This window comes from Primulina huaijiensis, chromosome 3 (genome assembly GCF_012295235.1).
Source record: "Primulina huaijiensis isolate GDHJ02 chromosome 3, ASM1229523v2, whole genome shotgun sequence".
Taxonomy (NCBI): Eukaryota; Viridiplantae; Streptophyta; class Magnoliopsida; order Lamiales; family Gesneriaceae; genus Primulina; species Primulina huaijiensis.
In genome coordinates, this window is record NC_133308.1 from 4,959,427 (window position 1) to 4,976,301 (window position 16,875).

A 16,875-nucleotide genomic window follows, 5' to 3' on the forward strand; every position below is an offset into this window, starting at 1 on the left:
AATGGCCCCTTTTCAGGGTTGACTAGGGATGACAATTTCCTCCGAACCCGTTGGAGGATCCGATACCCGACCCGAATAGAAGATGGTATGGAGAGATTTTTAGACCCAATTAAATAATTGTTTAATCGGGTATGGGGATTTTCGGGTTCGGGTATGGAGGCGGGTTTGNCGGTAATCGGGTATGGGGATTTTCGGGTTCTGGTATGGAGGCGGGTTTGATATAATCCGACCCACACCCGACCCGAATACCCGTTTAAATCAATATATAAAAATATATATATATATGTATGTATATATATAGTAATTATATTTATTTATATTAAAGATTCATCAGTTAATCCACCGATTTTCGGAGTTTTCAATACATATAATCATAAATTTGAAAATTTAAAAAAACGATGCTTTGTATATTAAAAGAGAAGAAAATATATAAAACTTCATTATATATATAAACACACACACACACACACACTTATTATAAAGCGTGAATAATTTTTGTTAAATATTCATAACTTCATTGAAACAATTTATATATATATATACACACACACACACTTATTATAAAGCGTGAATAATTTTTGTTATTGTTCATTTAAATNGGATGGGTATGGGGATGGGTATGGGGATGGGTGTATGAAATCAGACCCATACCCTACCCATTGCCATCACTAGGGTTGACATTTTATTCATTGTTATGTATTAATGATTTCAGCATTATTCTTTTTCGTATTCAATCGATTAAATATAAAAAAATGGATGTTAAAACTTAGAAGAAACCAAATTAATTATCGGGCCATTTGGAATGTTTCATCTAGAAGAATTAAAAGAAAAATAAAATAAGATTTTACAATTCTATATTTTTAATTTAAAAGAAAAAATCGACTAGATGTTCCGTGTATATTTCAACTCGAATATTAGATCAAATATCTTGATTTTTTTGTAGATAAAATATCTCCATTTTTTTTTTTATAAAGATTTTTCGATGGCTCAAACCACGTTAAGCGGCGATTAGTGTAAAGTGACCCTTATCAACTATAAAGGCCATTTTATGTTTGAGTGATTTCTTGACCTTTAGTTCCTTGTGTACAATTGAATGATTGATGCCAAATTTTTTTTTTTTTTGATCTTATGAAATGGTCTTAGAGGTATATAACCGTAACACATGTTGACTTAATTCATAATTATCGGAAATAGTAATATTTTTGACACGAAGAGAGTGATTTTTATCACAAAAATGACATACGAATCTCATATGAGTTTTGTGTTTCATAAATTATATTCTTACAAAAAATATTTTCGAAACAAATAAAGTTAAAAAATGGCCAAAATGCAAATAAAAAATTAAAAATCACATGAACGGAATAGTAAAAAAGAAACCTTTATATCAAGGACCTTAACGCATTCGATCCTCACAACAATGGAGCCGCAATTCCAAAACCCATCTCAAGACCCCGCCGTGACTCCGCCGAGAAGTGGTGGATTAATTCCCATTCCCAGCCAACTGCATGTAGTGCAAAAGGTGAAGGAAAACCTGATTTTTAAGTCCAAATGGGCTGAACTGAACGGCGCAATGGGGGACTTGGGGACGTTCATCCCTATTATTTTGGCCTTAACTCTGGCCAAGAATCTTGATCTCGGAACAACCTTGATATTCACCGGTGTGTACAACTTTGTCACCGGTGCAATCTACGGTGTCCCGATGCCTGTCCAGCCCATGAAATCAATAGCCGCGGTAGCCATTTCGAATCCTGGTTTCGGGATTCCGGAGGTCATGGCGGCCGGGATTTGCACGGGGGGTATTCTTTTCGTGTTGGGCGTGACAGGTCTGATGAGGCTTGTGTATAAGCTGATTCCCTTACCTGTCGTAAGGGGAATTCAGTTGGCACAAGGTTTATCGTTTGCTATGACCGCTGTTAAGTACATTAGATCTGTGCAGAATTTTGCGAAGTCGAAATCTGCAGGGGATAGGCACTGGTTGGGGCTGGATGGATTGATTTTGGCTATCATTTGTGCTTGTTTCATCATAATCGTTAATGGTGCCGGTGACGAAAATGATGATTGTGAAATGAATGATACGAGCAGAAAGGGCAATTGGAGGAGAAAATTGCGAAAAACCATAGCTTCACTTCCTTCTGCATTCATTATCTTCGTGTTGGGTGTAATTTTGGCTATTATAAGAGGGCCTAAAGCAATTAAAGGCTTCAGATTCGGGCCGTCTTCCATAGAAGTTGTCAAGATATCCAAGCATTCATGGAAGGAAGGATTCATCAAAGGGACAATCCCCCAACTCCCTTTATCAGTCCTTAACTCCGTCATTGCAGTCTGCAAGTTGTCGACTGATCTGTTCCCCGAGAAGGACGTCACTGCAACATCCGTGTCGACGACCGTAGGGTTGATGAACTTGGTCGGATGCTGGTTTGGTGCCATGCCAAGCTGTCACGGGGCCGGAGGGCTAGCCGGGCAGTACAAGTTTGGTGGGAGGAGTGGGGGATGTGTGGCATTACTTGGTGTGGCTAAGTTCGTTTTGGGATTGGTCTTAGGCAGTTCTCTGGTCAAGATTTTGGATCAATTCCCTGTTGGAGTTTTAGGGGTCCTCCTGTTGTTTGCCGGTATCGAGCTAGCCATTTGTTCGAGGGATATGAACACGAAGGAAGCGGCGTTTGTGATGCTTGTTTGCACGGCGGTTTCGCTCGTGGGATCGAGTGCTGCACTTGGATTCCTCTGTGGGATGGTTGCGCATTTCCTCCTCAGGTTGAGAAAATGGGACAAGGGTCAGTCTTGTGCCACATTTTGGCATAATGAGAATCCATAGAAGAATGAATGAATTGTACGTGGTTTGCATTATAAGTTACACCTTTGTCTTGTAATTTTCTTGTGTTGTGTTTTGAGTGCATAACTTAATTGTTATGCCATCTTTCGTTTATTGTTTTGTTCAAGAAATAAAATAAACTTTGTTTGGCATTTTTATTTATCTTTCATATGGCTAAAATTAACTTTTACTCCTTTAAAATAAGAGCCAGAGAATTTTTAAAAATAAATACATTTTATAAACAGAATTTGACAAAATATGATTTTTCAAAAACAAAAATTTAAAATTTTAGACTTTACATAAATCAAGGAGAATGTTAATTGAATTCCAATTTTTTAAATACACTATATATACAATTGAGTTTTTTTAGGGTTGGTTATTATTTTTAATTATTTTTTTAGGGTTGGTTATANTGTTGGAGGTCTCAATCGCTTTTTTATGCGGCTCGCTCGCCTTGTCCTCCTTTAATCGCCCCACAATTAAAGGAGGCCTCGACGGTGAGTGGCCCCATCAAGTTTCGTCTTGGCTAACAACTATATTTTTTAGCATAGTGGTAAGTGTTTGATCATAAAAAATTATGTTGTTAAAAATAATGCATTGTAAAATAATATGTTTTAATTTTTTCTATACCAATAACGAACTTGAGATACGATCTCTTCAAGCACGATTGTTGGCGACTCATGAATTCTTGTAAATTGGTCTTTCCAAGAAACTGGACAATTTTTCCATTCTAGTGCATAAAATCAAGGTTGTCTGACATGTCAAGTAAGTTATGCCTCTAGTCATTCTTTTGAAGAAGACACTGAAGATCATCAGCATTCGGTCTTCTCAAGTATGGATCACCAAATAGTTCAACCACATACTCGTAGAACTTGAAAAGACACTTAATGGCAGTTGATTCACCCAAATGTAGGTACTCGTCAAGATGGTTGACAGGGACTGCATAAGCCAATTGACGAATCATAGTCGTTAATTTTTGTAGTAGTGACAAGTGCTCTCTTCTTGCAGAATCGTCCCTCTATTGAAATTACGATGAACAATTCTCAAGTGAATTCACAGTATGAAGTAATAATCTCTTTGCATTCGAAATCGTCTTAAAATTTTTTTTTTTTTTGGATACACTGGGTTTGTGAATAAATAATCATTGACAAGCCTCGTGTTCCCGACATCATTATTTTTTTGGGTGAACCTTCTTCTTCGCCATATCTCGTTACTACTTTGATATGCTTCATGTATTTTTCCATTTTTTCGAAGTATCAATAACGTTAGTTCTCTATCTGGATAATAACTTTGGCTATCAACTTCAACTTCGAATTTGTTTCTACTTGTAGAGCTAGACCTTGATCTAGAACTACTGGAGTATTGAGACATTTTGTAGGAAATGAATTTAAGTATGTGTATTTCGAAATGACGTGCTTAGAATGAAGAATTGGAAATCATAAATTAGAATTCACACACACATATATATATATTAATAAAAACTTCACCACCATAAAATAATTAGTTAGTAAAGTGGATTTAACATTAATGAATAGTAATAGCGATCGAGGCACGTACATACAACACATGTGCATATTAAATGTTGCATGTATATATAAAATACTTTCTTTTAGAGATTTGATTTAGTTATATACTATGTTTATATTAATATATTTTAAAATATTTAATTTAGTTACGATGATTTACAAAATCATTTAAAAATATTGATTTAGTAAACATAAATGAAACTGGAAAAAACAAAATTCACATTTTATTTGGTATTCTATAGAAAATCGAAGTCATCTTTAATACCTCTTGTTGTGTGTCTTGCCGACATGAATATGTTAGAGAGTTGATTGAAGTCGAAAGATTCACTAGGACATTAAACATTTATCAAACAAAGTTTGAAAAATAAAAGAAATCTCCTAAATTTATTATATATGTCAAATGCACTCCAAATTTTGTACTCGCATGTACATCACTTACATTCTTAAATTTAGGTAAAAATTTGTGTGAGATTGTCTCACGGATTGTATTTGTGATACGGATCTCTTATTTGAGTTATCCATGAAAAAATATTATTTTTTATNAGTTGGAGGTCTCGATCACTTTTTTACGCAGCTCTCTCGCCTTGTCCTCCTTTAATCACCCCACAATTAAAGGAGGCCTCGACGGTGAGTGGTCCCATCAAGTTGCGTCTTGCCTAACAACTATATTTTTTAGCATAGTGGTAAGTGTTTGATCATAACAAATTATGTTGTTAAAAATAATGCATTGTAAAATAATATGTTTTAATTTTATCTATACCAATAACGAGCTTGAGACACGATCGCTTCAAGCACGATTATTGGTCTTTCCAAAAAACTGGACAATTTTTCCATTCAAGTGCATAAAATCAAGGTTGTCTGACATGTAAGTAAGTTATGCTTCTAGTCATTCATTTGAAGAAGACACTCAAGATCATCAGCATTCGGTCTTCTCAAGTATGAATCATCAAATAGTTCAACCACATACTCGCAGAACTTGAAAAGACACTTAATGATAGTTGATTCACCCAAATGTAGGTACTCGTCAAGATGGTTGGCAGGGACTGCATAAACCAATTGACGAATCATAGGCATTAATTTTTGTAGTAGTGACAAGTGTTTTCTTCTTGCAGAATCGTCCCTCTATTGAAAATACGATGAACGATTCTCAAGTGAATTCACGGTATGAAGTAATAATCTCTTTGCATTCGAAATCGTCTTAGAAATATTTTTTCTGGAAAATGATATACTGGGTTCGTGAATAAATAATCATTGACGAGTCTCGTGTTCCCGACATCATTATTTCTTTGGGTGAACCTTCTTCTTCGCCGTCTTATTACTACTTTGATATGCTTCATGTGTTTTTCAACTTTTTTGAAGCATCAATAACATAGTTCTCTATCTAGATGATAATTTTGGCTATCAACTTCAACTTTGTTTTTACTTGGAGAGTTAGACCTTGATCTAGAACTATTGGAGTATTGAGACATTTTGGAAGAAATGAATTTAAGTCTGTGTATTTCGAAATGATGTGCTTAGAATGAAGAGGAAATCACAAATTAGAATTCACACACACACACACACACACACACACACACACACACACACATNATTTGGTATTCTATAGAAAATCGAAGTCATCTTTAATACCTCTTGTTGTGTGTCTTGCCGACATGAATATGTTAGAGAGTTGATTGAAGTCGAAAGATTCACTAGGACATTAAACATTTATCAAACAAAGTTTGAAAAATAAAAGAAATCTCCTAAATTTATTATATATGTCAAATGCACTCCAAATTTTGTACTCGCATGTACATCACTTACATTCTTAAATTTAGGTAAAAATTTGTGTGAGATTGTCTCACGGATTGTATTTGTGATACGGATCTCTTATTTGAGTTATCCATGAAAAAATATTATTTTTTATGCTAAAAGTATTACTTTTTATTGTGAATATCGGTATGATTGACAAGTCTCGATAAAGATTCGTCACAAAAGACCTACTCCTTAATCTATATGATATTCCTGAAAAACGGGATACCTCTCTTCACAGATGCAATGATGAGCTGGGAGATGATTCAGCACCTAAGGATGGCCTGAAATCACGAGCAGTAATGTTAGAAAGGGCCCGAAAATGTTTCGGGCGTATATCTTTCGACGCTCAAGTTAAGTATGAGAAACGGGAAATATAATGAGTGTTGTTTGTGAGCAATAACGACTGAATTTTCAATTGATATATCGAACATGGTAACCTTTCTCCTGTAAGTACCATGTTCGATATTGCTCACAAACAACACTCATTATAAGAGGGCCTAAAGCTGTTAAAGACTTCTTTCCTTGTTAAACTTCTTTCTTTATAGGACTCTTGATTTCGAAGATCTCGGACAAGATCAAATCATACCCAGGTGGTCCCTTAATCTAATTAGATATAGGGTTGCCACTACGTGGCCTTTTCTAGTTATACGAGCTTTGTTGTGACAAGAAATTTTAGTTATCAATGAGAGAGATCAGCTAGGGACGTCAGATCACTGAAAAGGTTAATAAATTAGGCACATGGCTTGAGGTCTGATATAAGGTCATCCGGTAGCTCAGCCAGATGTTGGAAAATGGGTGTGCGTGAGTGAGGTTGGTCAGGCCTGTGAGGATGATCTCCCCAGCGAACTCCAGTGATGAATGGACCGATGGGTCGTGCTGAGGGTGAGCTGAGTTAATCCCGGGGTGTCACAAGTCCCCCTGAAGTCCAGCTCATGTCGTAGACGTGAAGCTTCTACCTTTGCCTCGAGATACCCCCAAGATCTTCGACGAGCTGAGCTCCAGGGCGAGGTTCAATCAAGGGAATTTGATCGATGCCTATTCAGATTCTGAATTTTGAAAAGACTTTCCATGGCAAAGTCGTTGCATTTGACAAAGTCACCACAGAAAAGTTATTGGTCATGACAACAATTGCCCCAAGAATGAATGTCAACTTGTTCAGACATTATATTCAAGATTCTCACCTACATGAAGAAGGAAGCTCAGTCTCCAGGGTTTGCCATCCCCCTCTGTTATCTCCTGGAGAATATTAAAGTCAAAATGATAGATGCAATTAAGTCCACCAAGTCAAGGTAATTGACAGGAACCACTGCGGATGTCACAGCAAAAGAAATATGTCAACTGATGTACAACTGTTGGCTGTTAAAATTGAGAAAGACGAGGCTCTGAGTCAGACTTATTTACTATTTCTTTATTTTCTTGTGCTTGTTTCTTTCAGGATTTCACTGATGATATGACTTGGATCTCCATTTAGCTCATAGTAATGGCTATAATTACAATGACGGTATTCTTTCGTCCCAAAATGCACCGAGACAACCTAACCAAGTAAATCTTTTCAAAAAAGAAAAGAGATCCATTTCGTTACATAAAAAAACAAAAAAAAAACTCAAATTTCACCTCCACTTTTTGTAAAATGTTATTTTCCTATCTTCGTGGTGCTTGAGTAAATTATAGAGTACGTTCATCCATGTGTTATACCATGCAGTACCAAAGAATTTACATATTTTCTTTTGATTTCAATATCACAGGCTTCCATTGAAATTCCACACACTTTTCTTCAAATTGTCATCTACGGAACCGCTGTCTATTCAATGATCAGATTTGATTGTACTGCAACAAAATACTTTGGTATATATTTTTTCATGTTCTTCACTCAGCTGTACTTCATCTTCTATGGCAGTGGTTTGACTTCAAATCAACACATTTCCTGCATCATATCCTTCACATTTTACTCCATATGGAACCTCTTTCCTGGATATTTAATTCCAGGATGTCGGCAAAAGTGGGAGGGGGGACCAGTCAAAGAAAATAAAAAAAACGTGGGTTGGCAATCCGCAGAAGGAAATTTCGCGGAATTTTTCAGAAGACGCGTTTTATATGCGTCTTCACACGGACAAGGGGCTCTATAAATAGAGCTCCCCCTTCATTCTGAAATCATCCCTTCTTCGAGTTTTCTCTCATCTTATAACATTCTATAATATTTGTGAGGTGTTTGTTCTCCTGTATTAAGAGAGTGTGTGTTCTGTTTGGAAACACAGTGAATGAGTTGTACACCACAAAATATTATAGTGGAAATTCTTTCCATCTTGTCCGTGGTTTTTACCCTAATAATTTTTAGGGGTTTTCCACGTAAATCTCGGTGTCCAGTTTATTCTTTATTTTGGGGTTTTATTATCTCAAATTACCGCAAGTGGGACTAACACAGGACCAGTAAGTTCAGATAGGTCTTAATTTGCGAACAAATCATGCATGCACAATGAGGTGTGCAAGTGCGCTTGGGTTTGGTCAAAGCCAGACTGAGCTCGAGATAGCTCAAGGCTGCTATTTCTTTAAGAAAGGTCAAACTCGTGGTCATAGACAAGTCATACATTTATTTAAAGTTTTTAAATATTTCTCCAGTTGCTGTTGCATTCTGAATTCTGTTGTTTTGAAAAATAATTATATAAAACTCCAAGGGAAATTCACTATTTTATGCAGCAAAAATATTGTTGAAAATACAAAAAGTATATTTTATAAATTAGCTTATGGCCTATTGAACAATCAAATTTGAAGTTCGGTTTCAGTCAAGCTGGCTGGACTTGCACTTGTGGGTTGAGTTCGAGCTTGAACTTGTATGTTCAACTTAACTTGAGCTGGGCTTGATAGCTAAATATTCGAGGTCAAGTATTAAACAGTTTGAGTTCGAGACAACTCGTGTGCACCCTTAGAAGCATGCATGTAAATGTGCCAGGAATTTGCAAGAACTACTGACAGGTTTCTTCTCTTTTCTTTCCATCTTTTTTTGCATTGTATGCCACAGAGCACACCGGGGTGGTGGAGATGGTGCCACTGGGCATGTCCTGTGGCATGGATCATGTATGGATTATTTGCTTCGCAATTAGGAGATGTAACAGATCAGCTCAACGCGAAACAATCAGTTAGAGATTTTGCTGCTAGTTACTTAGGTCAGACACGATTATTTTATCATTGCTGCAGCCATGGTTGTTGGATTTGCAGTTCTTTTCGGTCTTGGGTTCGGATTCTTCATCAGGGCACTCAATTTCCGAAGGCGATAAGTGTGTAGTGCATCCATCTTATTTAAGAATTAATTATTGTGTTACAAAGTTATGTGTGATCTTCTGTTGTATTGTGTAATTTGATGTGTCATACATAGGCTATAACACATGATTTTGCCCAAGTTCTAACAATTTCATTTTTTTTTTGCTAATCACATTTATTTATTTATTTATTATTCACAAGCTACTAAATATTCTGAACTTGTTAGATGGGAATTTGGTGATGTTTTTGAACTTATCCATTTTATTGTGCATTGCTAGACATTATTGTACTACTATTCCAAATTATGCATGTTGACATGTAAATAAGTAGACTATTGAAATGCAATGACAGTGTCAAGAAATTAGTGCAATGCTAAATTCTGTCGATCACTGAGTATTACTTGCTAAAAATATAATTTCCTTGAATAATTTATCTTTTAGAGGTCATGGTTCTCTAATAACATTTCAACTTATATTTTATACAATTTATTAATTTCAGTTAATTAAATATCAATAAATTTCAGATAGATAAAGTGTATCTTGGTATTTCGACCGATCTTCATTGATCGCAAGATCATCTATTTTATATATATATATATATATATATATATGTTATGTCCAATGTTTTACTGCCAAACAAGAAAACGTTGGAGGAAACAAACCAAAAGGAACCCCCACAAAACATTAAGACAACAGCCTAGTAAGTTGAACCCTGCTGGTACGCCCATGAGTACTAGTTGAATGAGCTATGCCGATCCGAATTCAGAAAACCACTTTTCGTGCTTTTCAATATCAGCAGCAGAAACACTCGGTTGGACTTTGGCTATGGCTTCCATGAAGTCACACATGGCAACAGGATCATTTGATATCTCGTCTTTGGACATGTTCTTGATCTCATCTCTTGTCTTTCCAGCTATTTTGCGTCTCATGCCATTCAATGAAGCGTCCCGACAAACATTAGTTAGATCGTCTCCACTGTATCCTTCAGTCTTACGAGCCACTTCATCAATATCCACATCTGCAGCTACCTGGTAGTGAAAACCCAACTCATAGAAGTCCACGAGTGGAATATAGCTAACTGGTCAAATGAAGAATCTATGTACTTGTATTAGAAATTTCAGGACAAATTTCTGAAGTAATGTATAGCTTTTTAACGTTTTTGTACGCGATGATGTGTCTTAAAGGTGTAACAAAGTAAGATTAACAAATAAGCTCAATAATGATAATGTTTCGGGTCGTATTAAAAATATATAGCATTGGTAGATGGGAATACAGTTCGAGATAGCGTCCAGTGAATCGATGCCGCTTTGCAGTGAGGTTTGTTATCTCAGGGTAAAAATTAACGGGAGACAACAAACATCCTTAAGATATTACCTCAACAGTTTTCAAATTGATGCGTATCAGCTCCTTGCGAGACTCAAAATTCGGGAGCGGGATGTATATTCGTTTTTCCAGTCGCCTCCTGCATATATATATAGATGAATCAGACAAAGTGACCACTCCTATTTAGAATGTTTTTAAACCACACTTCCATCAATTTTGGACAACAATGATAAATCCTGCCGGACAAAAAAGAGAGAATAAAGTAAAATACAACCTCAAGGCCTCATCTATATCCCAAGGGAAATTTGTAGCTGCTAAAACCATCACAATTTTGCGAGTACCGTCTTCATTGGTGGAAGAAGCATTGACACCGTCTACCTGAACTAGAAGTTCAGATTTCACCCTTCTGGATGATTCATGTTCTCCCGAAGCCCTGAAAGATTGAAACTGCCCACATATCATGAAGAGTTCAAACTAGATGTCAAGTATGACAGCAGAGATTTCTCCAGAAGCATGCCAAAAAAAATAGAGTTCAAAGTTTGAAAGCATGGAAATCACAATTAAAATGTCACTTCACCAGTTTCCAGTTTCATTATCAAGGCCGCGTTAGGAAATGGATAGTTATTTTATAGAATCACAAGCTACACAGACAATATGAACTGAAATGCATAATTTGGTGGGTTACAGGGAAGAGATAATCATCTTCCTTCAAATGTAGCATACATTCTGACAGACAACTCACACGATGTTCAATAACCATACTGAGAGGGTCAGTTTACCTAGAAGAATCTCATAGTAAGGGCCGCACTCATGGTATAAGTAACAGAGTTCAAAATCTTACCCTCGAGCATTGCAAAGAGAATCAATCTCATCTATGAAAATTGTACTTGGAGCATAAGCCCGTGCAAGATCAAACAAGCAACGGACCATTCTCTCACTTTCTCCACGCCATTTCGAAGCCAGGGTAGCAGAGGAAACGTTGAAAAATGTAGTGCCACACTCAGTTGCAACTGCTTTGGCAAGCAGTGTCTTCCCAGTACCAGGAGGGCCAAACATGAGTACACCTTTCCACGGCCTCCTAATTCCCTGCAAGCAAAGATATTTTAAGGTTGAACTAAATAAGCCCATGCATGAAATATTCTCATATTTGATAAACAAACCCTGATTTTAAAGAGTACACAAAACAGCATCTCGTCAACACCGGTCCACTATATTGACAAGTTCAATCACAGTTCACACAAAAACAAAAGTCAAAGCTTTATACCTTGATATGGAACTTTAATAAAGCAAAGAATAAAAGGCGGATACCAAGCACTTTCAGAATCCATCCATCTATACCACTAAAGTGTATTGTGAATGTCACAGATTTCAGTAGAGGACAGAACTAAACATGTACAATAACGAAAAATAGAAGTTTAAGAATGGATTTGCCGCGTAGACCCGACCAGTGACCACAGATCCCTTGAACCATCTTGCCAAACCAAAATCGAACCATTCCAAAACCGGAAACAGAACCGATACTCAAGGTTTGTTTCCGTTTCCTAGAAATATGAAATCAGAACCAAATCTAAAACAAAAATTGTGTGGAACCCTAAGCTGAATTATAAATTCATCTTAAATTTGAAGGTCACGGAGCACACAGACAACCCCTATTTGTATTTTTTTAAACAAATAATAAAATATTCATAACATTTTTTCGTAAAACTGTTAAAATTAAATTAACTAGTTTGATTACTTCGCAAACCATAAGTTATTTTTTTCTTAACCATTAAATTTAAAGATTTAGATTTATCCGACTGTAACCAAATTGGAATCAAAACCATCAGGAATAGAAAGCAAAACCATACTCAAGCAGTTTGATTCAAGTTCTACCTTCCACTAGAACCGAAACCCCCGATTTCAAAACCGAAACCTTCAGCTTTAAAACTGCCTATTTATGAGGTTATAGGAAATAAAAATCGTAGAAAAGAATCAATTTCTATCCAATTTCTAATACCTGGAAATATTCAGGCATCCAGAGTGGAAGAACCACAGCTTCCTCTAAAAGCCTTTTTGCTTCACTCAGCCCAGCAACATCGTCCCACCTAACACCTGGACTAGAATCCAAGACATCCCTTTCAAGCATAGCGGCCAAGTCAGAGTCAGGCCCTTCATATTGCACCTTTTTGGGTTTTCCATCCTCAGAGTCACCATTCTAACAATCACAAGTGAGATTGGAAACAAAATCTTTCAGCTAAAAGTATAAAAATATTGAAAGCAAATAAGATCAATAATCAAGATCCCAAGAATGGTTTTCAATCCCCTCGATTACAGCATGCTGAATGTGAGGACATTTCTGAAAAACTTACTGAGTTACGCTTAGAGCTGAGGAAAACTGAACATGACCCGTGAACTTTCTCCAAGTAGTAATAACTTTAAGGTATTCAAGGCAAGAATGGCCAAAGAAAAAATAGAACAAAAGAAGTATCAACCGAGAAGTGGGAACATTAAAATAAACAGATGGTATGACAACCTCTCAACAAATATAAATTTCGAAAACATATAGTGCCAATAACATTAGTTTTGAATATGAAATCTGTTTTCTGACATTTGAATATTCTAATATAGAAGTATCAAACGACTGTTCAAACTCGACTTCCATACTGGATTGGCTTGAGTATCTCATCAAGCCAACCAAGTATAGAACCCCCCCAAACAATACTGCCATGTCACAAGTAAATGCAATTAGAAACTGACCTGGCTAAGGGGATGATAGGGTGATTACAAACGTAGTTATAGATGATATAACTTTGTATGATAAAAACAGCATAATAATTAGTTGATTGGATATGAAACTAAATTTACACTTTCATGTAAGTTGACAACATTGCCCTTGTAAAACTAATTACTTTTTTTAAGTATCCATTTACCCACAATATCTTTGTTTCGCTCTCCTTCCATTCTAACACATGCATAAACATTATTCATTTTCTGTGATCGCTTTTTCTCCATTCCTTTTAATATGTTTCCACCTTCTTCTCCTCTCCGATTTTTGTTACGCAATTTTTATAAACTCTTATCTTCAGTTTTTCCTCTTTTCCGAAACTTTCACTGAAAGTCATACTTTGAACAGTGAGACACTCACTGCACATAGGTTTTATGTCTTCTGCCAGCCCCAAAAATATGTGAAACTGAGATACGGGGAATCTGAAAATGTTGAGATCTATGTTGCAAAATTTGAGTATGAAGTACTAAATAAGGGATTAAGATTTCTAGTCAAGAAAATTGGTTAAGTGCGAAGATTCGGGAAAGCATGGGATAAAGTTACAACAGGATGAAAACCACTGAAATTGCAGTGATGTCTAGAATCTAGTTAGATTTTAATTTGAATAGAGAACTGGGACATTAAAATAATTCCCACCACTAGACCTGCTTCCAAAACCGATATTTTTGTGCCTTTCACATCACACATGTTACACCTTTCATCTTCTCCGCTGCTGCAGATCCCCCCTGCCACAACCATTGCCACAGCCACCATAGATGTGGATAATTAGGAAAGCATTGAAAAATTGGTTTGAGGGTATTTGGTCATTCATCCCACTTATCCTCTCTAATTCTACTTTTTTATTAATATTTAGCACCAGGCTAACAATTTTGCAACCCAACACAGGATAATGTAGCATTATGAAACAATCCTCCCGTTACATATCTACCAAACGCACCCCTCATGTCGTAGGTCTACATTTTTCCAAAAAACCAACGTTAATAAGCAACAAAATCAATTCTTACTCAGAAGATATGAGTGCTAGTTGGAGTGTTTCCCTTTCTACATTCTGGTGTCCCATTAATCACCAGTCATACTTAAATCAATAGGAAATTAGTCTCTCTAGTCACTTATACTTGCAGAGATCACAAAGGAAGTAAATAATCAATTTCAAATGTATTTTCTTCTAAACTAGAGCATTGTTAAGTAGCCTGTACAACAAAAAACACAACTTTACGAGCAAGAAGAAAAACTAAATTAAACAAACTGCAATAAATAGAATAATAACTTACTGCAGAATCTGGCTTCCCAGAGGTGGTGGATTTCGCAGAAGCTTTCTTTCCAGTTGTCGATGCTCTAACTCCCGTATTGACCTTACTAGAAACGCCTGTCTTTCCTCCTCTTCCATTTGTTCCTGTTCTTGTGGAAGCTCCACGAGCCCAAGCACCATCTTGTGGAGACTTTCTGATGCCTACTTGACCACCTCTTGCAGATCTTCTACCCGTAGGGTCCCGACTAGGAGGCCTCCACACATCAGGGTCATCCATTGGGTTACCAGATGACGATGGGTACTCATCCAATGGTTGATATACGAACGATGACTTGGTTGAAATGGGTGGCGAATTAGGTCGCCTACCCACGGGAACCTCCTTGAAAGACCTTTTCTCAGCATCTAATTGCTTCACGACCTCTATTTCTTCTAAAATTGCTTTCTTTACATTCATCCATTTGGTACGAAGCAAAGAATCGTCAACTGTATTTAAATGCCTGAGAAGATTGAAGAGGATGGAGGAGGAGGAACGAACAACGGAATTTTACCCGAGATCTCAATCAGATGAACTATTTCGATAAAATAAACTTAAATTTTTATAAAAATAAATAAATAAATTGTTTGCCTCCCTTATCGATTGCGTCAGCTCACAAAATAACTTCTGCAGAAATACAATAATTCCAGCCCTCCAATAATCATCATAACATATGAACTACTAGCATTCCCTAGTCAAAATGCATTATTCATCCCCACTCATTTTCATTATTTAATCAAATAGAGTAAAACACGACGATCCAAAAAGCTTATCATCACATTTGTACATAAAAAATAATAATAACTCAGTCCAAAAATAAAGGAAAGATTTTACTTGTTGATCTGAGCAATAGCACCATCGAAGAAGATGATGGAAGTATCATAATGTCCTTCCACTGCATAATCTCTGGCCAACTTGACATGATCTTGCAACACCACCAAAGACGAGCCTGCCATTTTCAAACTTTCAAATTTTGTGCAGGAATTCAGAGTTTCATATTAGCAGGGAAATTCCCAGGAATTCAAAAGGTGGGAAATGAGATCCAATTTCAACAGCAGGAGAATTCACGGATTTTTTTTGCTTGCATTTTCGGTGGGTGGGTGCTGGAGCCTCGGGAAGACACGACGTCGGGCGATGGATTATTGTGAATTGGCCAATTGAGGGAGAACTTTTAAAAACGGGTCGGGTGGTATTCCGGTTGATTGCGTATGTTTGACCCGATCACTTGAATGAACCTTTTCAATTTTCAACTGCTAATGAATTCAAAGTTGTTATTATAAAATCATTACTATAACTATTTTTCGGTTTCATCCTAAAATAAAATCAGAATCAAATTACTGGAACTGAGAAATTAGAAATGAAACTTAAACTAAATAAAAGCAGTTAAAACTGTAACCAAAATCGTAAATTAACTTTTAGATTTACGTATGGATGGATTTAAAATATATATATTTTTTATTATATTGTTAACAATAAAACAATAGATAAAAGCTTAAATTCATATATATATTTTTTTACGGTCTTGTAACTTTATCATGAAGAAGTAAGATCGTTCATTACAAGGTCTACCAACCAAAAAAGAAAATTCTCAGGACCCCAAACAAAAGGGGATTGAAAAGAAATATCAAAAAAAGCAAGGTTGTGTGCAACAACATTCTCCGATCGACGAACATGACTCAGATTGATATTATGTTGTCCGTCCAAGAACCTCTTGATATCCAATGCAATTGCACCTGTATAAATGAAATCCTCAGCTGGGTTGGCGACTGCTTGCACCGCCAGAAGAGAATCAGTTGTGATCTCATGTATCTTCAATTAAGCGTTCTTGGATCACCCGTAATCCTTCTCGAATAGCCACCAATTCCCCATGGACCACCGATAATGGCTTGGAAATTTTTCTCCAAAAGGCTATCAGCATGTGTCCCTCGTGGTCTCGCACTATCCCACTGATTGAGTAATTATCAGTAGCCTCATTAACCGTAGCATGCACTTCCAATCACCGTTGATCCATCTGCGGTCTCTTCCAACGTGCAAATGGAATTATAAGGTTTTGCTTGTTGCCTGTATTCAGTGATTCTTGAGCTGACTGGTGATCTCGAAGCAACGTTTCACTCCAGTCAAC

At 36.5% G+C, this 16,875-nt stretch overlaps 2 protein-coding genes across 2 annotated transcripts; one reads left to right on the forward strand and one right to left on the reverse strand.

The window, feature by feature from the left end:
- Positions 1-1,408: 1,408 nt before the first annotated feature.
- On the forward strand, positions 1,409-2,901 carry LOC140972128 (molybdate transporter 1-like). The gene has a single exon (XM_073434595.1). It carries the CDS (start codon positions 1,418-1,420, stop codon positions 2,810-2,812), a length of 1,395 nt encoding a protein of 464 aa, XP_073290696.1. The 5' UTR covers positions 1,409-1,417; the 3' UTR covers positions 2,813-2,901.
- A 7,092-nt stretch (positions 2,902-9,993) lies between these two features.
- On the reverse strand, positions 9,994-15,904 carry LOC140973274 (katanin p60 ATPase-containing subunit A1). Its single transcript, XM_073435955.1, has 7 exons — positions 15,588-15,904; positions 14,742-15,216; positions 12,703-12,900; positions 11,548-11,792; positions 10,981-11,139; positions 10,758-10,845; positions 9,994-10,411 (listed from the first exon to the last, which is right to left on the reverse strand). The coding sequence occupies exons 1-7, from the start codon at positions 15,707-15,709 to the stop codon at positions 10,130-10,132; spliced, it is 1,569 nt and encodes a 522-aa protein (XP_073292056.1). The 5' UTR covers positions 15,710-15,904; the 3' UTR covers positions 9,994-10,129.
- Positions 15,905-16,875: the final 971 nt, after the last annotated feature.